Raw genomic sequence first — 27298 nt, forward strand, 5'->3', positions numbered from 1 at the left:
AATCTCTTAGAACATCGGGATTTGTGTACATTTATACCCCAGAAGTATACTGTAGAGCGTAGATATTGAGAGGGCAAACACCGCAAGCGCAAACCCCGACGCTGACGTGCTCGAGCAAGTCACGGGATCCCCCGCATGTGAGCCTAATCGGGATTGTTTGCATTTTTGCGGCCACCTGTTTGCACTGATGTCGTGATCGTACACCAATCAGCGGGCTGCTGATCTAACCCCGACGACGGAGAAATCAATGATCGTGGGAGAGAAAACCCGTGGAACATCTTTTTTCTTCTTGACGAGAGATCACTAATATCAGAGACATTTCAATTTGTCTCCTTTAATCCATTTGGCGCTTTGCTGCGAGTTGGGAGATCGCTGCAACTGATAAGCCATATCGCCGTTTTAAACATCCCACCTGCGCTGTGACTCGAACAGCCATTATAATGGCATTTGTCTCAAGTGCCGCTGAGGCCGGTAAGTGATATTCTGATCCTTGGATACTTGCAAATAGAGGCGCAATTGCTAATAGTGCCATTGATTAATAGTGGCGAGAATCGCCTACCTCACCAGTGATGTCGTTATCTCTGTGCAGCCCTCTCTGCAGAACGACTCATTGTTCTCCAAGTCTCTCAAGACCTTGAAGGCCAACAAGACAAGGAACGTCTCATCCAAAAACACACATGTGAGTCAACATGGCATCGCCTGTGACATCGGACCCGAGTTAACAATATGGCCAGGTCCAAGCTGTGCGCTATAACGAGGACCCTCTCCTGTCCGCCTTCACCCCTGTGCAAAAGGGTGATCTCACCTCCGTGGTCACCAGCTCCTCCGTCCTGATCACCGCCGTTCCTCACCTCTACCGTCTCGCCAACAACCCCGTCGTCATCCACGTTGCTCTGGAGCCCTCTCCCTTTCCCGATTACTCCGTGATCAGCTCCATCCGGCAATCTGGCTTCACATTTCTGCACTCCGAGACCGTGCAGGAGGCTCAGGATATTGCTATCACTGCCCACGCCCTTGCTCAGAAGTCTGGAAAGGGTGTGATCCACTTCTTCGACCCCTCCAACTCAGCCAAAGATCCGTCCATTGCCACCGAGGATATCGAGGTTGTTAAGAAGGTTCTCAACATCAGCACCAACGTTGCGACTCCCGCTGGAGCTGAGAACCTCTACGCTGACTCCGGCCGTGTGGCCACTGTCAATGCCGAGACTCTGGACGCCCCCACTGGCCAAGAATCCACAACCTTGGCTCCTCCCTCTCAACCTCAGACACCCTTCAACGCTAGCGTTGAAAACTCCTCAGTGGGTTCCTCCCGGAGGGACAGCAGTGCTGGCAGCGAAGCCCCTAGCTCGACCGCCACCACCGTTGACAATGCCAACAGTACCCGGCGTGTCAACGCCGCCGACATCTTCGACTGGACAGCTCAGATCTGGAACGCTTTGTTCGAGGAGGTGGGCCGCAGATACAATGCCATTGAATACACCGGAACCGCCAGTGCCAAGTCTGCCATCTTTGTCTTTGGCTCTACTGGTGTCTTCGTTGATGCTCTGGCCAACGCTAGTGCTCAGTCCGAGCTTGAGAACATTGGCTTGATCACTGCTCGTCTCTACCGCCCTTGGGTTGGCGGCCAGATCTCTGCGTCGATCCCTAGCTCCGTTGAGAAGATCGCTGTTCTCGAGCAGGTTCGCAAGACCACCAAGTGGGGTCCTTCTTTCATGGATCTCCTCTCCAGCCTCACCCCCTCCGGTGTGCGCGGCCAGGCCCCTCAGATTGTTGGGTACCGACTTGGCTACATTGAGCCCTCTACCGCTGTCCAGGCTCTCCGTGGTGTCCTGCAGAACCTGACCTCTGAATCTCCTATCCAGAACCTCGAGATTGGAAGCTCTCAGGTTCCCACGATCCAGAATGCCCTTGAGCAGCCTCGCATTGAGAACGCTTACTTGAAGATTCTCAACCAGCTCTTCGGTGAGCGTCTTCACATTGCTAACGAGCTTGGATCACAGAACGCTGGTGTTTCGAGCACCATTGCTGCAAGCCCCGAGTATGGTTTCGGGTCTTTGCTGGCTCGCCAGGAGCACCGCCAGCGCTTCGTTCGTGAGGTGGAGGAGGCTTCTAAGTCCACCACCTTTGCTACCGACGTCCCCAAGACCTGGCTGTCTCGCTGGGCTCTGAACGTCAAGGAGGCCGCTAAGGCTAACAAGATCGCCCCGGAGGTCATTGCTCGTCTTTCCAACGATGGCTCTGCTCTTTCCCGCCAACTCTTGCAGTCCAAGAAGCTCTTCTACGAGGAGTCTGACTGGCTCATTGGTTCCGACGCCTGGGCTTATGACTTCGGCAACTCTGGTGTCCACCACGTTCTGGCCTCCGGTGCCAACGTGAACATGCTGATCATCGACTCTCAGCCCTACTCCGAGCGTTCTGCCGCCGACTTCACCCGTCGCAAGAAGGACATTGGTCTTTACGCCATGAACCGAGGCAACGCTTACGTCGCCTCCGTTGCTGTGTACAGCTCCTATACCCAGGTCCTCCAGGCCATGTCTGAGGCCCAGCAGTTCAAGGGTCCCTCCGTCGTTGTTGCCTACCTTCCGTACAACCAGGAGAACGACTCAGCTCTCACTGTGCTGCAGGAGACCAAGAAGGCCATTGATCTCGGCTACTGGCCTCTGTACCGCTGGAACCCCGACAACGAAGACAAGGGCGAGCCTAAGTTCGCTCTCGACTCTGAGCGCATCAAGCGTGAGCTTGAGGAGTTCCTGCGCCGTGACAACCAGCTTACCCAGTTGATGAACCGCCACCCCAAGTACGCCCCTGTGCTCTCCGAGTCCTACGGCACTGAGGTCCGTGCTCTCCAGAAGAGAAATGCTAAGGACTCCTACGAGAAGCTCTTGGACGGCCTCTTCGGCGCTCCTCTTACTATTCTCTTCGCCTCTGACAACGGTAACGCCGAGAGCCTTTCCAAGCGTCTTGGAAACCGTGGTCGCGCCAGAGGTCTGAAGACCATGGTCATGGCCATGGATGACTTCCCCGTTGAGGACCTTGCCACTGAGGAGAATGTTGTGTTCATCAGCAGTACCGCTGGTCAGGGTGAGTTCCCTGTCAACGGACGTGGTCTTTGGGAGCACGTCAAGAACGCCGGTGACCTCGACTTGTCTTCCATCAACTACTCCGTTTTCGGTCTTGGCGACAGCCACTACTGGCCCCGTAAGGAGGACAAGGCTTACTACAACAAGCCCGGAAAGGACCTTGATGCCCGTATTGCCTTCCTCGGTGGTCGTAAGCTGACTGAGATCGGTCTCGGTGATGACCAGGACCCTGATGCCTACCAGACTGGATACTCCGAGTGGGAGCCTCGTCTGTGGAAGGCCCTGGGTGTCGACAACGTTGAGGGTCTGCCCGAGGAGCCTGCTCCTATCACCAACGAAGACATCAAAATCGGCTCCAACTTCCTTCGCGGTACCATCGCCGAAGCTCTTCTGGATGAGAGCACTGGCGCTATCCCCGCCAGTGATCAGCAATTGACCAAGTTCCACGGTACCTACATGCAGGATGACCGTGATCTTCGCGATGAGCGCAAGGCCCAAGGTCTTGAGCCTGCCTACAGCTTCATGATTCGCTGCCGTCTCGCCGGTGGTGTTGCCACTCCCAAGCAATGGCTGCAGATGGATGCCATTGCCAGCTCGCACGGCAACGAGACCATGAAGCTCACTACCCGTCAGACCTTCCAGTTCCACGGTGTCATCAAGCGCAACCTCAAGGGTGCCATGCGCGCAATCAACAACTCCATGATGGATACTCTTGCTGCCTGTGGGGACGTGAACCGTAACGTTATGTGCAGTTCTCTTCCCGAGCTTTCTGACTTCCACCGCGAGACCTGGGAGTGGTCCAAGAAGATCAGTAACCACCTCCTTCCCTCTACCACCGCCTACCACGAGATCTGGCTCGAGGATGACGATAAGAAGAAGGTTCAGGTTGCCGGTGATGCCATCGTTGACCACGAGCCCCTCTATGGTGAAACCTACCTTCCCCGCAAGTTCAAGATCACTATTGCCATTCCTCCTCACAATGACACTGATGTCTACGCTCACGACATTGGTCTCATTGCCATCAAGGGTGCTGACGGCCATCTCGAGGGCTTCAACGTCTTGGCTGGCGGTGGTATGGGCTCTACCCACAACAACACCAAGACCTATCCCCAGACTGGTCGCATGTTTGGATACATCCCCGCCGACAAGATCCACATCGTCTGTGAGAAGATCATGCTCGTGCAGCGCGACAACGGTGACCGCAAGAACCGCAAGCACGCCCGTATGAAGTATACCATTGACGACATGACCGTCCCTGTCTTCCGCGGTAAGGTCGAGGAGCTTCTCCCGGAGGGTCTCAAGTTCGCCGAGCCCCGTGCCTTCGAGTTCAAGTCCAACGTCGACACCTTCGGCTGGATCAAGGACGACACAGGCCTCAACCACTTCACCATGTTCATTGAGAACGGTCGTATTGAGGATACTTCCGACTTCAAGATGCGCACGGGTCTGCGCGAGCTTGCTGGCCTTGGTAAGGGAGAGTTCCGTCTCACTGGTAACCAGCACTTGATGATCTCTCGTGTAACCGACGAGGACCTTCCTCTCATCAAGGAGACCCTGGCCAAGTACAAGCTTGATAACACCGCTTTCTCCGGTCTGCGTCTGTCTTCCTCTGCTTGTGTTGCCTTCCCCACTTGCGGTCTCGCCATGGCCGAGTCCGAGCGTTACCTCCCCGTCCTGATCTCCAAGCTCGAGTCTACCCTCGAGGAGGTTGGTCTAGCCCGTGACAGCATTGTGATGCGTATGACTGGTTGCCCCAACGGTTGTGCTCGTCCTTGGCTCGCCGAAGTGGCCTTTGTCGGAAAGGCCTACGGTGCTTACAACATGTACCTGGGCGGTGGCTACCACGGCCAGCGTCTGAACAAACGCTTCCGCTCTTCCATCAAGGAGGACGAGATCCTCGAGATCATGAGAGACCTTCTCAAGCGCTACTCTCTCGAGCGTAACACCGACGGCGAGACTCCTGAGCGCTTCGGTGACTGGTGCATCCGCGCTGGTGTCATCAAGGCCACCACTGATGGACAGAACTTCCACGCTGGTATTGCCGAGGATGAGGAAGAAGACGAGTAATTACTATACAACGCACGCATTCTTACTATATCCGACTTATTATGACCACGGGCAACCAATCCTCGCTTTTCTTTTTTGATTTGTTTGATATCTCACGTCGCAATGCATTAATGCCTTCGCGATTATGATTTCGTTTTGAAAAAATTGTTCCTAGATTTGTTTTTTATATGCCCCTCTCCTCATTTTTCCTGTATGTGTATCTCATGACGACCCAAGTCTTCTGCTTGTGCGTACATACCGAAGCATTACCCTCAATTGATATCCACTTCAGTTTTGAATTTCCCACCTGACTTCAATTATTATTTACCGTTTACTTATTTAACTTTGACCCAAGGCTTGCCATATGTGTCTGCTGCCTCTGGTGTAACCAAGCCCGGGACTCAGGTGGCTACCCAATCAGGCAATATCGCACTCCATCTTTAAGGTTAAAACCCTCGTGGCAATAACAATCCTCTACCATGGGTTTGGAAAAAGAAGCGCAGGCAAAGCTGATGCATTACTGACATCACAGCTACAGCAGGCTACCTCATCTTGATTTACCTTGACCCTATGCTCGACTGTGAAGACTGAAGCATTTGGCAAAATCACAAAACAAAACGTATTCCAAATCGGCACAATGGTTTCAATGATAAAAGCACCATTCATTCCTCTGCTCTACCTCGGCCGCCGATTCCGTCAAGATCAAGACTGGACCTACCGACAAGCCCTATCAAACACATTCGTGAAACTCTTCCTCCGAGTCTTCGTAGCCTTCCGCACAAAACCACCCCTATCCCTAAAGCCAGGCTTAGAAGGCGACCGCTTCGTCTCAATCGAACCAGCCCCAGAAGAACTGTATACAGGAATAACAGTTGACGATGAAATCCACCCAGAAACCACTGGCGGAACATGGTTCCCAACGGCCTACTCCTACAACACAACAACCTCCTCAGACAAACACATTATCCTCCACTTCCATGGCGGCTCCTACATCCTCGGCGATGGCCGTACAGCATCCTGCAAGTTCCTCGCAAACAATCTCCTAACCCACACCCCCTCTAGCCACGTCTTCAGCCTCCAATACCGGCTAGCCTGCAACCCAAACAGCCGCTTCCCAGCCCAACTCCAAGACGCCATAACAGCATACTGCTACCTAACGCACAGCCTACACATCCCAGCCTCACGGATCGTTCTCAGCGGCGATTCCGCAGGCGGACATCTAGTCCTAGCCCTCCTCCGCTACATAGCAGACTACGACGATGAGAAGATCCTCCCAGTCCCAACATGTAGCTGGCTCTTCTCACCATGGTGCGATATTCCCGGCGCGAAAAACACAGGACTATGGAATAACTTGCCGAACGCAGCGGTGGATTATATCCCAGCCTCATTCCCGGCGTGGGGAGCCAAGCATGTAATTGGCAACCAGGAGCTGAATAGGGCTGTTGAGCCTTATCTGGCGCCGATTTGGCACCCCTTTGCGCTGCCTTCGCCTGTCTTTATTGCTAGTGGTGGTCGTGAGGTTATGTGTCAGGAGCATGAGCGGTTGGCTAGGCATTTGCAGAAATTGCCACAGAATGAGGGCCGTGTGGAGTATTTTGTGCAGGATACTGTGCCACATGATGTTTTGATGGTGGCTTGGATTCTGAATTTTCGGAAAGAGGCTGCGCAGTGTGCTGAGCATGCTGGTTGCTTTTTGACGAAGCTTCAGGCTATGTCTGATGAGAGTGAGGTTCCGGTTTTGCCGTTTGATGAAGCTTGATTGGGGGGGGGGGGGGCTTGGGTTGCTATATCTTGGGATTGTTTGCTATTTTAGTTTTGGGTAGGGTTATTTAGCGGTCTGGGATGTGAAAATGAAGTTATCAGATTGAGCTTTGGGGGTGGTTGCTCGTAGTCTTTGTGTTCGTGCTTTTTACACCCTTAAGGTGATGTCGATTCTTTGCGGGTGATCTCAATCAGTTTGACAATTTCAATTTAATTCGAGTAGCCGTAAAAGACGTGCCGAACCCCAAAGGTACCTACAATCATCGACGGTCTTAATTATCTCTACAACGGTTACGTATGAGTCGACAAAGTCGACATGAAGGTATTTAGCCAAACTACTCTTATATTGACGTGCAGATCCCAGAAAGACCTGAGAGAAGTCTAGCAATTTAAAACCCTGTTCGCATCCAACCATCATCACCAACAGTTGAAACCGCACCAATTGTCCGCCCCAACACCAAAGACCCGCCTCCATGACAACTTGAGAGCATCAATCCATTGTTCACGATTCTAGATTCAAGCAATGCTGGCAAAGCAAAGCAAGAACGTGTACCGTGCATCATCAAAATGACGGGATGGTTCTGTAATGGCACGAATGAGTCTACCCACACCGGTGGACGTAGACCCTGACGGCCGAAAATTGCGACTTAGCTAGCCCATAGCTCCTCTGAGCTAGGGCAGCCTCCTGTCGGCTTCCTGTGGTCCTTCATGTGAAGGAACCGATGGCCACGATGGCCGAAAATTGCGACACAGCCAGCCCCTTTGACTGCTGTATTGTCGACTGGTTCAATGATTGGGCACCTTATCATAAGGTCCCGACGGTTCCGAGGTCGATATCGCGAGCGTCCATTTGTCTCCTGGGCAACATGCATTCCTTAGCGCGGTCCGGACTCCGTTGTCGGCTCTGGCCATAGCATGTCTATCCTGCCCGGTCTTCCTGGTTGTGCAGCTCTATCGACTCAATGTTTGCAACTTAACCCGTTACAAAGGTTCTTGTGGAACAATGGATTCAAATCCCCTCAAGCCATGATAGACGGGTGATGTGGCGATGAACGACTGGGTTGATCACAATGTGGTAGTGATGGATGGGTTTGAACAGGGGGTTGCGTCTCACACGCTAGGAAGGCATCGAGGGTAGATTGGCAGGCTCGATGATGACGGAGAAGAAACTCAACGACTAAGGGAGCGTGGTTTGTGAGAGGGAGGACAGCATGGTAGCTCTCTCGTCACGACTCCGGGGTCCTCAAATGAAGGGAAAGGGGGAAAGGGGAATGAAGCGTAAATATACGGTGTGTGGGGGCGGTGAATCGGCAGCTCTTTTTCTGCCCTCTCCCCGCCGACGAAATTCGATAAGCAAAAAAAAGTTCCGTGAACACTAGTCCTGCTTGAGCTTTAGGCAATTCTATTTGTGCCTCTGTCTTTTCTCATACCAATATGGGCTCCTCCGATGATGACCCCGTCGTTGCCTCATACGACGTTTTCCTCACTGACTCCGATATCTCTCGCTTTGTCTTCCAATACCTCGACCGAGATGAACACTTTCCATACAGCGACAGACATAACTCACGACCCACTCAACTCCGAATGAAGGCGCGCACAGGAGTTGTTGAGGTCGATGTACCTATCAACACCCGCGGGAATTACGATGTCAACAAGGGACTGCGGTACGGCGAGGCAATCAAGAAGAGCCGCTCATCTCGTGATGGAGGCGCTTATGGAATGTCTGGTGGCTTTACTGCCGGAGGTGCCGCTGCCAATTCTGGCGGCAGGGTTAAGTTGGAGGGCAACGGCGATGTGGAGATTGTGGACAACAAGCGGGCAGTGGATTCAGCTTCATTGATGCGAACACAATCACTTGCAGGCCGGGTAAAGCCTGCCGAAGAAGGTGACCCGATCTACATGCTGGCTACATTCAAAGACAGTACGTTGGCTGCTAAAACATGCACCAGAATATTGCTTGAAAGTGCTTGGTACTAATTGTTCTAGAAAATCTGCACCTTTCGCCGGTCTCGTCAGTTGTTCAATTTCAACCACAACTTCACCACCTCGATGCTTTGGATGAGTTGCCCAAAGCAAAGGGTCGAAAAAGAGATGACGAGGATCGACCCGCCGAGAGCGAGGCGCGCGCAATTGATATCAAGGTTAAAGGTGCCGAAGATGGAGAAGCGAACAATGTCGGCGGGAATCTGGATCTGTTGAAAAAAATGCAGGAAGAAAAGTGGAAATCATATGGATGGATTGATGCCGAGGTAAGTTTTCACATATATATATACATCGTGGTGCCTGCTAACTCCCCCGATTCCAGACCGAAGATTCCTGGTACACATATGAAAGCTACATGATGCACCAAGAACCTGAGACACTACCATCCATGGAAACGAATATAAACTCGGAAGATTACCTCGATAAAATGAGTGCTCCAAGGATCGATCCAGCACGACCTGATCTCACCGGGTGGGCTATGAAGGAAAACCGCCGGAGACAACGAGAAGGGGACTCTCAAAATGAGAACGAGTAGTGATGACCTCCTTTGTGGGATCAGAGAATCTATTATTAGCGTTTTTTTCGCATCTATTTCTATTCGAGCTTCGTCTCTTCCTGGATATCTTATCTGATGACGGACTGGTACTCTTCCATGAATCGCCGAGCTCCAACTACATGAGTATAATTCTAGATCCCATCCAGATGCGCCAATTCGCCATGTAAACAGCCAAAACCATGCATATAGTAAGTTAACACGCGACTCTCTGCAGCCCTTGCCACCAGGATGGAGCTCTCCGCCAATCAGATGCGATAAGATAGCCAGTCACGTGAAAGCCGGTTTTTCTCCCGAGTCTCCGCTGGGACAGATCGAGAATCTCCCCTTTTTCCATTACATTCCTTCCCCTCGTTTCTTTTTGGCTTTAGTCGAGGGTTGCAGGCCAGCGTATAATTGCGGTGGGAAATCCATTTGATTTCGCCCCTGCCATCATTGCGTTGTCTGTTTTCTTGATCTGCACTTTGAAAGTTTGCATCTCTTATCCATATAATTTTATCTTTAATATTTTCATCATTTCGCGACTTAACCTGCACTCGACGAAACCGCGAAATCGTCATATCCATGCACGATGTTGTCACGCGTGGCTCGTCAGAAAAATGCTCTCTTCCACTCGCGAAAGGTCCATGCCCTTCGAGCATCGGTCACCTTGCCGACCACCCGTCTCCATTCCTATACAAACAACCGGGCCTCGATCGTGAACCCGCCATTCAGTAATTCCCGCACGTCGACTTTTCAATCAAAACGTCACCTTGCGACGGCTGCCGACCACCCTGGCTTCGATACGCATTCATCGGGCCCGTCCGACTCTTTCATGCACATGCCCTACGACTCTTTCGACACCTCCTCCCTAGTCATTCTTGACTCGAAACCTCAGACACAATCCAAAGTTTTTCGCAGGAGGCATGGCGTGGGTGGCGATGAGACAGAAATGCGGGCAAACCTTGATGTCTCGTTGAAAGTTGGCCAGTTTGAGCGAGCTGCCCAATTAATCAACCGCCTCGGCTACTACCATCCGATTGGCTCACAGGAGTACCTGAAACTACACAACCGCTATTTGAAAGAAATGGTCTCGTACATGGTTCTCAATCGGGCACAGGAAATGGTCCTCCCTCTGCAGAAATGGTTTGAGGTGGATATGCCCGCCGGTGGCGTGACCCCCGACGAAGAGACATTCGCAATTATGCTCCACATGGCCATCCGCATGCTTCACGGAACGAAGCGGGAGAGAACAGTACGTCGTTATTGGGAGCTTGCCCAAAACGCCGGGCTTGAGGAGGAAATTGTTGGCTTGGAGATACTGGAGGATTCCGATGTTGGGGAGCTATCGAGGGTAAGTTGATTTTTCGAGTACGATTGTTGAAGCTATACTAATACTCCACAACCAGATTTGCTCTTCCGACATGTTGGACTTAGTGTCTCAATATATGAGGATGGATGGGTCCCTGGACGAAGCCCAGCTTGAGCGCGTGCCCGCTGCCATGGACGACGCCCCCGTGATTCAATCGGTCGATCAAAAAGGATTAGGGTTGTCAAGTCTCAAAGAGTCTCTATCCCTCTTCACAGACGTTGCTGAAATTCAGTTGCCCTCGAATTTTAAAGGCACCGAAGAAGAAGCACAGATACTACGCAACAACATAAGACAAGAAAAGCTGGAAGCAGATGGCATTGAATCGGCACTCGCTCGTTGGCGCACAGAGAACGCCCAGAGACAAAAAGCAGGTCTGAATGCCTCTTCGGAAGAAAAACGACTCAACTTTGTCTTGAGCCAATGGCACACGGATCTTGTGGCAAGAATCAAGAAAGAGTTGGAGCTGGTGGAAGACGCCCTTGCGAATCCCATTACGAGTGTTGAGCAACGGGATCGTTGTGATTATGGTGTATATCTCCAATCTCTCGACGCTGATCGATTAGCTGCGCTTACTATCATTACGGTCATGGCCGTGTTCAGCCGCACGGGAATGGACAAAGGAATTAAGCTTTCTGCTATCGCTGCAAGTCTCGGAAAGGAACTGCAAGATGAATTGATCGCCAAAAGCGTCATGGCGAAAAACAAGGGTGTAAACCCAACTCGCCTCAAGGCCCTGAAGGAGACTCTTGCAAATCGCAAGAGTAAGGATGGCCGCATGCGATGGAAGAACCTCGTCGAGAAAGCCAATGAAGAAGAGTCACATGTTCATTGGGGCTCCCGTGTACAAGTCAGAGTCGGTGCAAGCCTTATGAGCATGCTTTTCGATGCCGCCAAAATCACCGTTTGGACTGAGGACGCCGTCACCAAGAATAAGGTCCGCACGACGCCACCGGCCTTCCAACACGCTTATCAAATCCACTACGGAAAACGCTCGGGTCTCATCCATATGCACCCTGAAATTGTCAAAATTGTCACAAAAGAGCCTGCTTCAGAATTGTTGGCCCGACACCTCCCGATGATCACTAAACCGAAGCCGTGGACTGGACCACGGAATGGTGGATACAAAGTTTATGAAAGCAGCCTGGTGCGCAGTACTGCCGGCGAACTTCTACAACCGGCTTACATCAAAGCTGCCATGAAGGACGATGGCATGAAAGAGATTCGAGCTGGCCTTGATGTTCTTGGAAGTACTGCCTGGAGGATCAATCGGTCTGTCTTCGACGTAATGGTTCAAGCTTGGAACACTGGAGAGGCCGTGGGAAAAATTGCGCCTCTGGACCCAGAGCTACCGATGCCTTCACAGCCAGGTCCAGATGCCTCCCCCGCGGAACAGCAACAATGGAGTCGACGGGTGCGAGAAATTGAGAACCTTCGCTCTGGATACCACTCCATCCGCTGCTTCCAGAACTTCCAGCTTGAGATCGCGAGAGCTTACCGCAACGAGGTCTTCTACCTGCCCCACAACATGGATTTCCGCGGCAGAGCGTACCCTCTTCCTCCCTATTTGAACCAGATGGGAGCCGACAACTGTAGAGGGTTGCTGCTTTTCGACACAGGAAAGGAACTTGGTGTAAGTGGCTTGCGCTGGTTGAAGATTCAGATTGCAAACTTGAGTGGCTTTGACAAGGCCAGTATGTCTGAGCGGGAGCAATACACCATGGACAACTTGGATGATGTTCTCGACTCTGCCAACAACGGTCTGAATGGACGCAAGTGGTGGCTTAAGGCCGAGGATCCATGGCAGTGTCTGGCTGCTTGTGTGGAATTGCGCAACGCCTTAGAACTATCTGATCCCACTACATATGTGTCTCATCTTCCCATCCACCAGGATGGCTCATGCAATGGTCTTCAACATTACGCAGCCCTGGGCGGTGACAAGGCCGGTGCCCAACAAGTTAACCTTGAGCCCTCTGATCGCCCATCAGATGTCTATTCCGGTGTGTGTGATTTTGTCAACGAGAGCATTACGCAGGACGCGGTCAATGGCAACAGCCTAGCCAAGATTCTCGATGGCAGAGTGACAAGAAAGATTGTGAAGCAGACAGTTATGACCAACGTATACGGCGTGACCTTCATGGGAGCGACAAGACAAGTGAAAAAGCAGCTTATCGACTACCTACCGGACCTATCTACCCCAGACAGGGTGCGAGCGTCTATCTACATCGCCCAGAAAATTTTTGGCGCTCTCGGTAGCATGTTTAACGGAGCCCACGACATTCAATATTGGCTTGGTGACTCTGCGCTCCGCATCACACAGTCCTTGACACCGGAGCAAATCGAGCAACTCACCGAGCAAGTGTTGACACATCAGGCCAAGAACCGCTCTCTTGCCCCGAGAGCCCTCGACCCCGAGAAATCATTCCAGTCGACTGTCATCTGGACCACTCCGCTGGGTCTTCCAGTCGTTCAGCCATACCGCACTCGGAAGGCTCGTCGTGTGCAAACTACTTTGCAAGAAATCAGCATCATGGATCCAAGTGCCGATGACGTTGTTTCCAAGCGCAAGCAGCTTCAAGCTTTCCCGCCTAACTTCATCCACTCCCTCGACGCTACGCACATGATTTTGTCCGCCAACGCATGCCACGAGGCAGGCCTGACCTTCTCCGCCGTCCATGATTCCTTCTGGACCCACGCTGGTGATATCGACCAGATGAATGAAATGCTTCGAGATGCTTTCGTTCGCATGCACAGTGACGATATTATCGGGCGTCTCGCATCTGAGTTCAAGGTGCGATACGGCAACAACTTGTTCCTTGCCAGGGTTCCCCTGACCAGCAAGCACGGCAAGGCAATCCGCGCTATGCGCAAAGGCGGCAAGAGCTCAAAGCTCGGTGAGCTGATTCAAGAGCAACGACGACAGACTCTTCTCAAGTCCGAGGACCCCGAAGACCAAGCGGAGGGTCGTGCTATGGTCACACCCGCCAGCGTTTTCGAAGAAATGGGTGGGACAGACGAAGACATGTCCATGACCAAATCATTGGGTGCAACCGCAATGGGCCACGTGCCAGAGAATCTTGAAGCCGCCGAACGTGCGCCGATGGCAGATGGAATCGATACTTCTGATCCGGCCATTCAGGGCCTGATTGGAAACATGGACTTACCCGACGGCAAGCTGCTTGACGACGAACCAGAACCTATGCCGGAAACTGCCGACAAGGCTGCTCCTGCTAAGAAATCATCATCGCGCGCAGCGACCACTTGGATGTGGGTTCCGCTGAAGTTTCGCCCAGTCCCTAAGAAGGGAGACTGGGATTTGACTCGCATTCGCGAAAGCAAATACTTCTTCTCTTGAGGCGCTCATCTTAGGGTCCTCGGGCTCCATTTCATCCATCTGGCGTTGTATATTTTCACTTTTTCTCATTTCAGTTCCGGGGTCTCGTGGGGGAGCGACCTCTGGATGCATATCAGGTGCTTTTTAATTCTCTTGTACATTTTCTCATTCCCCATTTGTTTCCCTGGGTTCCATTGTTTGCATTTTTTGTACATTTTATACTGTTGGAAGGGGGCCACTGGGGACAAAAAAACAACAACCATGCATATAGCGACGTACGAATATGATATTAGACTTTACTTTATTTCAATCTGCACTCTAGCCAATTCTACATTCTATCATAATGCATTTAACCTAGACAAATAGCCACAGCATGAAGAACTCTTAAACTAAATAGCCGGCCAGGGGCATCAGCGGATTTAGGCAAAATAGAACAGCCGGTAGGGCAATCTGGGGGAACCCGGGCTCTAGCCCAGTCGCTACCTAGTCCTCATTTGGTGGGATTCTGAGTCCCTGAACTGCATATACCAATCATTTTCAACAATTCTCAAAGGTATTCTGTCGGACCTGCGCTCGGCACTTGACGATTCGGTTAGTTTGCCGACAGTAGGCCATTTCTGTACCTTCGTACTTATGTTCTCCCTAGCCAAGACCGGGGTATGTTACCGAGGTGGTCAGACATTTGAGGGGGTCTAAGTCCCGTCTGGTGCTTCTCCGAGCCCTCTTGAATACGGGACGCAAGCCTGCTTGGTATAGATGACCGGGATCACACTGGATAAAGTGCCAGCCAATAAGAGGTGCAAGGAATGCAGACTTTGAAACGGGTCAAAGGAAGTCTCTCGGGAAGAAGAGTGTTAAACCATGTAAACAGGGATTGTAGAAGTTGAAGTAAAAGTGAAGTGTACTACTCCGTAGACTTGGAGTGTACCCCGTGCAACACGTGCCCGTTTCCCCCGCCTTTCTCAACTTCCCCAGATCGTCAGGTTCACATCTTCAGTTTCTATTTTGCTTTTGCTGGACCCTGAGACTATAAGACTGTGATTATCTTTTCTTGCCGAGAATCAAGCTTTGGGTCCTCGGCTCCGCCGAAAAAAAAAGTTGCCTCCGGGATCTGGGGTTCCGCCACGGCCTCTCATGCCGTTCCACTGACTCTTATGCCCCCGTGTTCTCGCCTCTCCTATCACTCTCACCCGGGCAAGAAAGACTAGGTCCCATCGCTTTGTCGCGTCGATTCATCTTGTCGCTCTATGTCGACATAGATCGTCTCTCCGCCTCCCCGGAGAAGCATGTCGGCGACCTCCCTCCAATCCGTACCCAATTCCTACTCGCCCTTCTCGACCCAGCCACAATCCAAACGAATGCCCCAATCCCAAACCCCCGGGCTGGACACGCTTGCGGAGGGGTCACAGTATGCACTGGAACAACTCCAGCTAGCACGGGAAGCTGGCGCAGCCAACACCCCATCCGATCTCGCTCAATCACTCCCTGATTCCAAGCTGCCGCACACCCAACATCTTCTATATAGCGAACAAGACGCCTCCGTTCTCAAAGGTTCATCGCGCGACAGCCTTGCCGAGGCTCGGTCCGCAATCCGCAAGAACTCGTCTGCCACCCCGGTCCGGCGGAGAATTAGTCGGGCGTGCGACCAGTGCAACCAGTTGCGAACCAAGTGCGACGGGCAAAACCCGTGCGCACACTGTGTTGGTATGGCCATTTTCCAGGTACTCTTTAGTCTGCGAAATAGACTTATTAACGAATTTCAGAGTTCGGACTTAGTTGCGAATACGCCCGCGAGCGCAAAAAGCGCGGGAAAGCATCGAAAAAGGATATAGCTGCAACCACAGTCACCACCGACAGCGAAGTTGGTGGTAAAGATAGTGCGACGCATACACAAAGCCAGACGTCGAATGGTCATTCTATCCCCGAGCCCAACGAAAGCTACGATCCAGCCTTTGATGCTGCGCGCACTCTAACCGAAAGCGCACAATCACGGCCACATAACACTGAGATACCTGGTATGTCTGGGATGCGCCAAAACCAGGCCCCTGTTCAACCTTCGCAGCAGCAGATTAGCTCCAGCATGGCAGGTATGCCATTCAACCATTACGAAGCACTACAGGAATCGCAGCGACCGCCAATTTCGGTTCCTGATCTGCGCTCTATACATATGATGCAAACTGCGAATGCAAATCCTCGGTCGCCCGGCTCAATGCTTCATTCTCAGGGTTTTGGATCGGGATATAACGACGGCACATACCCTCTCATGAATTCGCAAGAGGCAAATCCAACGTCTATGAACCAGTTCCGACTTGGGAACTCGGCGGAGAACCCTGGAGCTGCATTCTTGGGGTTCTCTCCGCCGGGTCAATCGCCTAGTTGGCTGCCACTCCCTTCTCCTTCTCCCGCCAATTTTCCGTCCTTCAGCATGCCACCTTTATCCAGTTCGTTGAGGTACCCCGTCTTGCAACCAGTTCTTCCACACATTGTGTCTATAATCCCTCAATCTCTGGCCTGTGATCTTCTCGATGTCTACTTTACCAGCTCTTCTTCCTCACATCTCTCTCCGGCGTCTCCATATGTTGTCGGTTATGTTTTCCGCAAGCAATCCTTCCTACACCCCACAAAACCGCGGGCTTGCAGTCCCGGCCTTCTCGCTAGTATGTTGTGGGTAGCCGCACAAACGAGCGAGGCTGCATTCTTGACATCGCCTCCCTCGGCTCGTGGACGAGTCTGTCAAAAGCTTTTGGAATTAACCGTTGGCCTGCTTCGGCCACTTATCCATGGTCCTGCGACTGGGGAGGCATCCCCGAATTATCCTGCTAATATGGTAATCAACGGGGTCGCTCTAGGTGGATTTGGCGTATCAATGGACCAGTTAGGCGCCCAAAGCAGTGCAACTGGCGCTGTGGATGACGTCGCTACGTATGTCCACTTGGCGACCGTCGTTTCGGCTAGTGAATACAAGGCTGCAAGTATGCGATGGTGGACAGCCGCTTGGTCACTTGCACGAGAGCTCAAGCTAGGTCGCGAACTGCCACCAAATGCGACAACTCGTCAGGACGGCGAACTGGAGGGCGAAGGCGAGCTTGATGTGAACGGCAAGCGGCAACCGCCCCAGCTCATGGGTCATGGTCCTGGTAATTCGGCTGTCAACCTGACAGAAGAAGAACGGGAAGAGCGCCGTCGGATATGGTGGTTGTTATATGCTACTGATCGCCATTTAGCGCTCTGTTACAACCGTCCTTTGACACTTCTCGATAAGGAGTGCGAGGGTCTGTTACAGCCTATGAACGACGATATTTGGCAAACAGGAGACTTTTCGTCAGTCAACTACCGTCGCGCTGGTCCTTCCTTCGAGTGCACTGGCCATAGCATGTTCGGGTACTTCTTGCCATTGATGTCCATCCTCGGTGAAATTGTGGATCTGCAACATGCCCGCAACCATCCGCGATTTGGTCTTCATTTCCGCAACAGCGGTGAATGGGAATACCAGGCAATGGAAATCAGTCGACAGCTCGATGTCTACGCCCAGAGCTTGAAAGAATTTGAGGCTCGATTCACGAGTTCCCTCGCTCTTGGTCCGGAGGCTGATACTGCCATGGAAGGGTCCAATCTCAATCACGTCAGCCCGTCAGGTCGATCGAGTAGCACCGTGGGATCACATATTAGCGAGTCCATCGTCCATACAAGGATGGTGGTTGCTTACGGCACCCACATCATGCACGTTCTCCACATCCTGCTAGCTGGAAAGTGGGATCCGATCAATCTTCTCGATGATAACGACCTCTGGATTTCATCCGAATCGTTCATTTCGGCCATGGGACATGCTGTCAGCTCTGCTGAAGCCGCTTCGGATATCCTTGAAAACGACCCCGATCTGAGTTTTATGCCCTTCTTCTTTGGAATATATCTGCTTCAGGGTAGCTTCCTCCTACTCCTGACTGCGGATAAGTTGCAAGGAGATGCTAGCCCAAGTGTGGTCAGAGCATGCGAAACTATCGTGCGAGCACATGAGGCCTGTGTCGTGACTTTGAACACTGAATATCAGGTAAGTGCCCCAATCTTGTCTGCAAAACCAAGTACCGAGAAAATACTAATATAACCTAGCGAACTTTCCGAAAAGTCATGCGCTCGGCTCTTGCCCAGGTCCGCGGCCGTGTTCCAGAAGACTTTGGCGAGCAGCAGCAGCGCAGACGTGAAGTACTGGCCCTTTACCGCTGGAGCGGGGATGGCAGTGGGCTTGCACTGTAGTTGGCTCACTTACTGCTTATACTTTCATCGGTTGATCAAGTGTATATTTTCCTTTCTTGTCGATTCTGATTTGCGTCCTGTATACTAGTTTTCTTGGTTTTTGGACATACCCCGAGGAGCGAAAAGGCGCACACTTTGTCTATCTATTTACTCGGCACATACCATACCCTCCATTTATCTTTTTTTTTTCTTTTTGGTGTTTTGGACGAGAAACTTAGGTGTGCCAAATGCAAGCTCATCGAGTTAAGCTCGGTTAGTAATGGTAGAACATGACATAACTCTGACAAGCACTTCACATTCCAATTACATCAATGAATGTAGACTCGAATTACAATCTCTAGCATATTGAACGAATAAAAAGGTAACATCAAATTTGAAATGACTGAATAATTTCAATTATGACTGCTCTAATGAAAACACCCCAACTGCTATCTACATTTCGCAAGCCTCCACAGGGCCCGCTGATCTTCAAGCGTTCCCTGGGGATCCCACCAGCTTTCCTCCTAGATGACTATGTGCCACGATACCAGCTCCTGACTTCAGTTGAGTCAGCCCAGAAGCGCGCTGCCTCGTATGCACATCTCCGAAAGTGCAACCTGTGCCCACGGAAATGCGGAGTGAACCGGTATGAGACGACAGGTATGTGCCTGATCGGGGCTATGACAGCGAAAGTGAATGTGATAGCACCGCACCGGGGAGAGGAGGCGTGTATACAGGGCTTCCATGGGAGTGGATCTGTATTCTTCTCGGGGTGCAATCTGCGCTGTGTATTTTGTCAGAATCATGTATGCTGCTTCCCCTATACATCAATCTGTCGAATTGCAATCTGAATGCTAATATTTGCACAGGACATTTCACATCAGCGCAATGGATTCGATCTTTCACCAGAAGAGCTTGCTGAGTGGTATCTCAAGTTGCAGCAGATTGGCAACGTGCACAATATAAACCTCGTCACGCCGGAACATGTTGTTCCACAAGTCGTCCTCTCCATTTTGACAGCGCGCGATATGGGACTTCGCATTCCGATCATCTACAACAGCTCTTCATATGATTCTCTTGAATCTTTGCAACTACTCGATGGCCTGGTTGACATCTACCTCCCAGACTTCAAAGTATGGCACAACAGCACATCGAAACGCCTCCTCAAAGCAGACAACTACACAGAGACAGCAATGGAAAGCATCAAAGAGATGCACCGTCAAGTGGGCGACCTCTCATTTACATCAGATGGCATAGCGAAAAGGGGAGTCTTGCTACGTCACCTGGTAATGCCAGGTAAAGAGGACGAGGGCCGGGAGATTATGCGCTGGCTGGCTGAGAACGTCTCTCGAGATCTGTATGTGCACATCATGGAGCAGTATCATCCCGATGCTCATGTTGGCAAAAAACGACGTGTGACGCGTAAAGTACGCATTGGCGAGGCGGAGGGCGCGTCAGAGGAAATTCGGTATGCGGAGATCAACCGTGCGGTGCGGGACGAGGAGCTTCTCAGTGTACGGGATGCCGCTGTTAAGGCTGGAATTTGGCGATTCTGTGAGGTGAATGAGAATAACAGTGCATTTCATCTGTGATTACATTAGTTGCACTTATATCGTTACTTTCATCTCAAACTTCATTTTTTGGTATCGATAGACATCATGTGACGGTGCTTATCTGGCCCCACTTCAGCTTCCAGCTCCAATTCCCAACTCCAACTCCAACTCCAATTTTCTCACTCACCAAAGGCGATATTAGTGGGGTTATTAGCCGCCCACGATGAAACCATACATTGGTATTCCACTTGTGTTCGGACTCGTCTATCGAGCCTGGTCCCGCAAATCCCTTACCCCTCTTGGCCTTGTTGTTGCGGGATGTTCAGCCTCCGCACACGCCCTCCACCCATGGTCAGCACCAGTCGCACTGCTGGCGGTGTTCTACTTTGGTGGAACAAAGGTTACAAATGTAAGTGTTACATTCCCACGTTGGAGTTATACACCACCCGTCGGCTATAATGTCGAGAGCGTTTATTCATTTTAACAACGTTACTGATCATGCTCCGTAATGGCAGGTAAAACACGAGATCAAATCTCGCTTGACACTCTCTGCCACCGGCACAGAAGGCGGAGAAGGCCCCCGTAACCATATCCAAGTAATCGCAAACTCCATTGTCGGAACGGTTTTATCTATCGCCCATGCCATTGTCCTCGCCAACTCAACAGACACGGAATCATGCTTCTCGCTTGGTCAGAATGCGTCCGATATTTTGATGGTTGGGATTGTTGCGTATGTGGTGATATTCCATATTTTCTCTTCCTTCAACACCGTCTATCATTAATTGCATACTGACTCAGTCTACCATAGAAACTACGCCGCCGTCGCTGCAGACACATTTTCCTCCGAACTGGGCATTCTTTCAAAATCCAAACCTCGTCTTATAACCTCCCTCAATCTTCGCAAAGTCCCCCCTGGTACAAATGGTGGTGTCACTGCAACTGGGCTTGGAGCTGGTCTTCTTGGTTCATTCATTGTCTCTTTGACATCTGCTGCTGTTCTTCCATTTTGTTCCAGTGCAGGAATGAAAGAGCGAGTGCTTTGGACTGTGGCCTTGACTATTTGGGGTGCGCTGGGAAGCGTCCTTGATAGTGTACTAGGTGGTCTTTTGCAAGCTAGCGTTGTTGATAAGAGGAGTGGAAAGGTTGTAGAGGGAAATGGTGGCAGGAAGGTATGTTGGCAACAATCGTCCATGGTAAATGGAGTTAATTTCTTTCCTAGGTACTCATTCACCCAGCTTCCTCGAAAATGTCGGTCATAGGTGCTTCTCACACCGAAACTACAGGGAGGGCTGTTAACGCGGCTCAGTCTCGCGGCAACCAAGGGAAGCCCGAACAGCAAGAAGAGGTACATGAAAGCCGTCGTGTTGAAACCGGTCATGACTGGCTTGATAATAACGGTGTCAACGTGCTGATGGCTGCTTCTATGAGTCTTGGGGCCATGGCTATTGCACAGTATGCTTGGGGACTGAACTTATTTGAGTTGCTTGTTTAAAGCGACCGTGAAGAGGCGGAATATGCTCTTTATAAGCATTCTCGAGCCCCGTGCATCCTTGAAATATTTTTAAACTGGTATAAACATTTGGAGTTTGATCTAAAAACTCGCTGCAATGAACAATCTCAAACCCATCCAAGCTAATATTATGAAGAGCCTTAACGTAGTAATCAGGACTCCTCTAGGCGGTCGTTCCTTATATATTGTGGTTCCTCTCCATGCCCAAGGCTACATTCGTCATGAATTCCTGATCGATGGCTTTGCTGAAGGTGAAATCCACCGCACCCGCCTGATTCTCCATTTCCCTGAGGATCCAACAAGGTTTTCTGGACTTGTTGTTGTCGAGCCTTTTGATCTATGGGGTGGACTCCAGGTATGGCCCAAAGTAAAGCGGTGGATTATGAGAAGTCCTAAGTCAATTTCTCGCTGGAAATATTGTCTTCTTCTTTCATCTGACAATTTCACAGGCCACGCATGGATTCAAATGGACTCTCAGGCCCCCGGTGCCATGGAGCTCCAGCACTCGGACAAGCGTTACAAGGACATCCGCTTTATCCCAACCTCAACCTTCAAGCAAACCTCCGATTGCATTCCGCAAACTTTGAATGTTCCCGAGCCAGCATCTGGATGAACTACAAGATTCTCAAACAAAAGTAGTGGGGATCGACTCTACAGTCTCCCGAGTTCCTAGCTGCCGCATCAGATGCCGCGAGATCTGGTGATCTGGCTATGAAAGCAAACCGCGCCATCCTATGTGGTATTGCCCAGACAGGTGATGTTATCCGTCGCTTTATCATCCACGAATCTTCAAATGCCTGATGGAATGGTTCCCTTCGAAGGATATTTTCCATTCCAGTGCGACGGTGAACCTGCACTGGATGACCCACGGTCCCCGCTGGTCAAGATCATTGAAACAGTGGGCGAATACGAACTCTACTGCCACCAAACCCTCTATGGCAGGTGAAACGGACAAATAGCGACGCGTACCGCTTGTACGAAGTCCCGGGCTTGTCTGCCCGCAACGCTAAGTACGATTCCATGGCTGGCATGGCCGACATGACCCCTGGCACATATGACCTGGCTTGTGGAGCAGCTTCTACCGCTCCGTAATTTAACACGTCTTTCTTGAGGCCATGGACAAGTGGATCTCCAAGGGCGTCATAACAGTGACTAATGTTATTTTTGAAGGCTCGGATCTCCCATTTGCCAAGGTCAAATTGAGGACCAAACTACAAGAAAGTCGCGAACTACCGGAAGTTGACCACTGAGGCTATTTGTGCCCAATCGTGCTGGACTTTTGCTGGGTGCTGACCTAAAGACCTTACACCGCGATACTGTTGAGAAGGTCGCTTTCTAATGTTTGTTACCGGGTGAAATTTGAGATAGTACCCGACCATTAGTGATGCTTAGCATCAGAAATACTCCACTCCAGTTAATTATCATTTTGAGATCCATTCCACAGTGTTTCTAGGATCTCTCTCTCTCTCTTGTGGTTAGTTCGGGGTTCCATCTCAATTGCTTCATGTTCCAACGTAATTTATATTGAAGTAAGCCAAAAAAACAAAGCAAAAAAAAACATACAACAGTAAGGATTCGCTAGTGGTCACCCACCTAACTACTAACTTACCGGCGTGTGGCTTAAGTACGGCTGAGCGGACGGGAAGCCCTGTTCTCCACACCCTGTGGTCGTATGTACTTGTTTCACTGTTGTAAAGAAATATGGCGAGTTGAAATTAACAAGACTATAATGGGCTCTATAGAAAGAGCCGCTCATCGTCGCGCAATGGGTAGCTATAGTAGCTCCGCGTCGTTATACGTTTAGGGAAACTGCTATTGCATTCTTATAGGGAGATTGGAGTTTCTCGGGGTTATCAAAGCTACCCTCGACTAGCGCGTTAACGTTGTAAATTCAGAGCGGCGGCGCTAGTTGGCCTCCGAACTGAAGCATAGACGCCTACCTAGAGGGCACACCAGACTCCATTGCGGAGGTTTCGCTATCCAAAGGACTTGTTGCACTCCGGAATTTCTGCGTCGGAATTGCTACTGATACCGACAGACATTTCTCTCGTGTTGTGGATTGTTCCCTTGGGATGATTAAGGAGCTCATGGCTGAATAGCCTGGTATTCTTCTATATTTCCGAGAATGTATCTTCTCAAGAAGCTCAATAACTTACAGCATATTCAGGATCAGCTCTACCCCAGTGTCTTTTCTCTTCTCACTTTCCCGGTGTCCCTGAGGCGCATTTATGAGGCGCATTACCTGTATTCAGCTACGTCGCGTCCACTCTGGGGTACATCACGATGTATTTTTCATGGGTCACGTCTAACGACAAACTGGGAATTTTTATTGGCTGGGTTCTCTATGCGTCGGTGCTCGCATACGTGGATTGTTAGGTGGTAAGTTAGTGCATCCTTACTGAGCTGACATGTTCCCTTAGCGCAACACTTATTCGAGGTGTTACCACTCACCGGGTCTAGTTCTTGTGGCGGGGGAACGGGGAACTGCCACGCGACAGGCGACTTGACCGGACGGGGTTGTGTTTTTCCGCTGCTGACAGACAGGAAGAGTTTAGAAAAACCTTACTATGTGGGGATGGCAAGGGCCTGACGCTCGTGTTGCATTCCATGTGACGAATTTCGGGCAAAGTCCGCCCCATTGGTGATGTCAGGCCACGCATGTCGCACCCTTTAGCGTGAGGAGGGGAGGGGACGCGGAATATTGTCGGCGAAACTATGTTTCGGTGTTTGTAATGCTTTGCCTTCTTGTATATTGCGCACGTTAATTTGCTGCCAAAAAGTCTCTAGATTCAACGAGTCTAACATGCCTGTGGAATTATGCCACGAAGCGGACATATATCCTCACATAAAAGAGGTATATACTGGCTAGAGGTAGAAGCTGTTTTAGTGCTTTAGTAATTTGGTCTTCCTCAGGATCATATTCTGGCCCTGAGACACCCAAGGTTCTCGAATCCCTTGGCGTGTGGGGGTTTTATTAGATCAATACATGGTTGAAATCGAAATTGGCTCGAACCGGACCGGGTCAGATTCTGTTTCGGTATCTCGTTTGGCCCGGCTTCGATTTCCCCAGATTTTTGTGTTCCGACCGGGTAGTTTTCGGAGAAAATAGTCGGGGAAAACAGTCGGGGCCCCAGCCCACCCCGGTCTCGCGGAGCCATCGGACTCGGCAATTGGGTACGAGTAAACTTAACCCGTGCCGGTTCCTTCCGAGTGGGGGGGGGGGGGGGGGCGCCTGGGAAGTTTCTTGTTGATTTGACTCGAGAGTTTTGAGGCGTCGCTTATCCATTACTTGATCGAGCTAAGCGTTCCTGTTGGCGTTCCGGTCATACCGACAAATGGCATGGGGGGGACAGGGGGTCTGTATTTTTTTTTTGACCGACCCAACTTCTAGTGGCCCTTCGAGAAGCCCGAACTTCGAGTCTTCCAGTCTCGCTGTGATCAAATCAGCCTTCCTGGATGGTCTGAGTTGGGCTTTTTAGTCGTGAGACTGCCATCTTCTAGATGTTGGGGCAGCTCAGCGCTTGGAAAGGTTGGACTTGACACGCAGCATTCCCTGTATTTATACACACAACCCCACAACAATACAATTTTAATACACATGCAACAAACTTTTTCCCAAACAAAGGCAGGGAATTCATTGGCGGGTACTCTGGGGACTTGTGGGGTCCGGGGCACGAAGGTCGGGGAATTGGGGAGAGGCACAATATCCCGCAGACAGGCTTTTCGGCGAAACTGCCTTTATATAGAGGGGCATTGGGCCCGTCTCGTCTGCGTTCTCCCTCTCTTCTCTCTTTTCTACTGGCCTCACACAAGCCTTCTTGAATGGTTGATTCGTGATTGATTCAATCGGCACAAAATGAGCGACAAGTATGAGGAAAAGCCTGACGCCATGGGCAAAGAGTTCAGCGATGAACTCACGCCCGAGGAGCGTGAGCACGAGATCGAGTCGCGCGACCAACAGGCCCGCCAGTATCTCGACAATGAATCAGCGTATGACCGGATGGCATTTGCGCAAATACCAGTGCACATGAACAGCCCTCGCATGCTAGTCATTACGCTGGGTGTCTTCGCGGCATTTAGCGGCATGCTGAGTGGCTTAGACCAATCTGTGATCTCGGGCGCGCTGCCTGGTATTCGCAAGCACTTCATCGCGTCTGGCGCGTGGGCGAGCATGGACGACCCGAAACTGGCGACCGACATTTCGCTGATTTCTTCACTGATGCCACTAGGCGCAATGGCCGGCGCGCTCATCATGACACCGCTGAATTTCTACTTTGGACGCCGCAACTCGATCATCATCTCGTGTTTGTGGTACACCCTGGGAGGAGGACTCTGTGCAGGGTCCCGCAGCGTTGGAATGCTGTTCGCGGGCCGTTTCATTCTAGGCATCGGCATCGGAATTGAAGGCGGCTGTGTCGGTATTTACATCTCAGAGTGTGTGCCGCCAGAGGTGCGTGGCAACCTGGTGTCTGTGTACCAGCTGATGATCGCCTTCGGAGAGATCATTGGATACGCTGCCGGCGGTGTATTCTTCGACGTTCCGTCAGGCAGCTGGCGCTGGATGCTGGGCTCGTCTCTCTTGTTCTCGACCATTCTCCTAGTCGGAATGTGTTTCCTGCCCGAATCACCACGGTGGCTGGTTTCCAAGGGCAAGTATGGCCGCGCGTGGCAGGTGTGGAAGTCGCTGCGTGACATGGCGGACGCGAAAAGCTTTGACGAGTACGTCGCGATGGAAGTTACAGTCAAAAATGATGTCGAGAGGTCCGCCAACGAGGCATGGTACAACAGATATCTGGAAGTGTGCAGGGAGCCGCGCAACCGACGTGCGCTTGTCTATGCCACCGCAATGATCTTCTTCGGACAGATGACTGGCATCAATGCGGTGATGTACAACATGTCAAACTTGATGGCCAAGATGAACTTCAGCGACCGCGAGTCAGTGCTGATGTCGATGGTGGGCGGTGGCGCGCTGTTCTTGGGAACGGTCCCTGCCGTGTTCACCATGGACAAGTTCGGACGACGTGTGTGGGCACAAAACATCCTGATGTTCATCGTCGGGCTGGTGCTAGTGGGTGTCGGCTACCTGTACACAAACAACGGTGTCGATTACTTCAATGAGCACAAGACAACTGCCTTGGGGTTGTTTTTCTCCGGCCTGATCCTGTACATGGGATTTTTCGGGGCGTATTCGTGCCTGACCTGGGTAGTCCCAGCGGAGAGCTTTGATTTCAACACTCGCAGCCAGGGTATGGCGATCTGCTCTGCATTCCTTTATCTGTGGTCATTCATCGTGACATACAACTTCGAGGGGATGCAGAAGGCGATGACCTACACCGGCCTGACAATCGGTTTCTTCGGCGGGTTGGCCGTGCTAGGCTTCTTCTACCAGCTGTTCTTCATGCCGGAGACCAAAGACAAAACGCTAGAGGAGATCGACGAGTTGTTCTTGATGCCGACGAGCAAGCTGGTTGCGCTGAACACGAGCAACCTGGTCAAGCGCTTCCGGTGGCGACAGCCGGAGCAGGTCGACACCCTCAATGCCTGAGATTTTCTCCACCCATTGGACCGAACTTCATGGTACAAAGAGCGAGAAAGCTACTCAAGCTAAATTTAATGAAAGCAGATGGACCAATTCACGACCCATCTGCTCTCAAACTTGTTGAATGATTGTTTCCCTTTCCCCCCTGTATTTGTCTAACTTCATCGCACATCATGAGAAATGTATTTTCTTTTTTTTTTTTTTTTTTTTTTTGAAAACTTCCTCGTTGTATCTTGAGTAGTCTATTTATTGGGGTGCCGACAGGCGTCGAGTCAACCTCTCTGCAGCTATGCAGGATAATGTCCGCCGAGTGGGGCTTTCCGCTTTAGTATCATTCTCATCGTCTCCGATCAAAGGAAAA

General features: G+C 51.2%; 9 protein-coding genes across 9 annotated transcripts; all 9 read left to right on the top strand.

The window, feature by feature from the left end:
• Positions 1-440: 440 nt before the first annotated feature.
• N7508_010299 (sulfite reductase (NADPH) subunit beta) lies at positions 441-5147 on the top strand (the record flags this gene model as incomplete). The annotated part of the gene is made up of 3 exons (XM_058468359.1): positions 441-471; positions 543-679; positions 735-5147. The coding sequence occupies 3 exons, from the start codon at positions 441-443 to the stop codon at positions 5145-5147; spliced, it is 4581 nt and encodes a 1526-aa protein (XP_058316205.1).
• A 616-nt stretch (positions 5148-5763) lies between these two features.
• On the top strand, positions 5764-6885 carry N7508_010300 (uncharacterized protein; the record flags this gene model as incomplete). Its single annotated transcript, XM_058468360.1, has 1 exon — positions 5764-6885. One exon carries the CDS (start codon positions 5764-5766, stop codon positions 6883-6885), a length of 1122 nt encoding a protein of 373 aa, XP_058316206.1.
• Positions 6886-8321: 1436 nt separating this feature from the next.
• On the top strand, positions 8322-9405 carry N7508_010301 (uncharacterized protein; the record flags this gene model as incomplete). Its single annotated transcript, XM_058468361.1, has 3 exons — positions 8322-8808; positions 8874-9136; positions 9193-9405. 3 exons carry the CDS (start codon positions 8322-8324, stop codon positions 9403-9405), a joined length of 963 nt encoding a protein of 320 aa, XP_058316207.1.
• Positions 9406-9994: 589 nt separating this feature from the next.
• On the top strand, positions 9995-14126 carry N7508_010302 (DNA-directed RNA polymerase; the record flags this gene model as incomplete). Its single annotated transcript, XM_058468362.1, has 2 exons — positions 9995-10756; positions 10812-14126. 2 exons carry the CDS (start codon positions 9995-9997, stop codon positions 14124-14126), a joined length of 4077 nt encoding a protein of 1358 aa, XP_058316208.1.
• Positions 14127-15391: 1265 nt separating this feature from the next.
• Positions 15392-19927, top strand: N7508_010303 (uncharacterized protein; the record flags this gene model as incomplete). The annotated part of the gene is made up of 4 exons (XM_058468363.1): positions 15392-15809; positions 15869-18153; positions 18213-18305; positions 19205-19927. 4 exons carry the CDS (start codon positions 15392-15394, stop codon positions 19925-19927), a joined length of 3519 nt encoding a protein of 1172 aa, XP_058316209.1.
• Positions 19928-20111: 184 nt separating this feature from the next.
• On the top strand, positions 20112-21380 carry N7508_010304 (DUF92 domain-containing protein; the record flags this gene model as incomplete). The annotated part of the gene is made up of 4 exons (XM_058468364.1): positions 20112-20297; positions 20404-20618; positions 20697-21057; positions 21108-21380. The coding sequence occupies 4 exons, from the start codon at positions 20112-20114 to the stop codon at positions 21378-21380; spliced, it is 1035 nt and encodes a 344-aa protein (XP_058316210.1).
• A 115-nt stretch (positions 21381-21495) lies between these two features.
• N7508_010305 (uncharacterized protein) lies at positions 21496-22011 on the top strand (the record flags this gene model as incomplete). Its single annotated transcript, XM_058468365.1, has 1 exon — positions 21496-22011. The coding sequence occupies one exon, from the start codon at positions 21496-21498 to the stop codon at positions 22009-22011; it is 516 nt and encodes a 171-aa protein (XP_058316211.1).
• A 180-nt stretch (positions 22012-22191) lies between these two features.
• On the top strand, positions 22192-22490 carry N7508_010306 (uncharacterized protein; the record flags this gene model as incomplete). The annotated part of the gene is given in 2 exon segments (XM_058468366.1): positions 22192-22340; positions 22358-22490. 2 exon segments carry the CDS (start codon positions 22192-22194, stop codon positions 22488-22490), a joined length of 282 nt encoding a protein of 93 aa, XP_058316212.1.
• A 2764-nt stretch (positions 22491-25254) lies between these two features.
• On the top strand, positions 25255-26943 carry N7508_010307 (uncharacterized protein; the record flags this gene model as incomplete). Its single annotated transcript, XM_058468367.1, has 1 exon — positions 25255-26943. The coding sequence occupies one exon, from the start codon at positions 25255-25257 to the stop codon at positions 26941-26943; it is 1689 nt and encodes a 562-aa protein (XP_058316213.1).
• Between the last annotated feature and the right edge of the window lie 355 nt (positions 26944-27298).

The sequence above is a fragment of the Penicillium antarcticum genome (genome assembly GCF_028974205.1).
Source record: "Penicillium antarcticum strain IBT 31339 chromosome Unknown utg000009l_segment0_segment0, whole genome shotgun sequence".
Taxonomy (NCBI): Eukaryota; Fungi; Ascomycota; class Eurotiomycetes; order Eurotiales; family Aspergillaceae; genus Penicillium; species Penicillium antarcticum.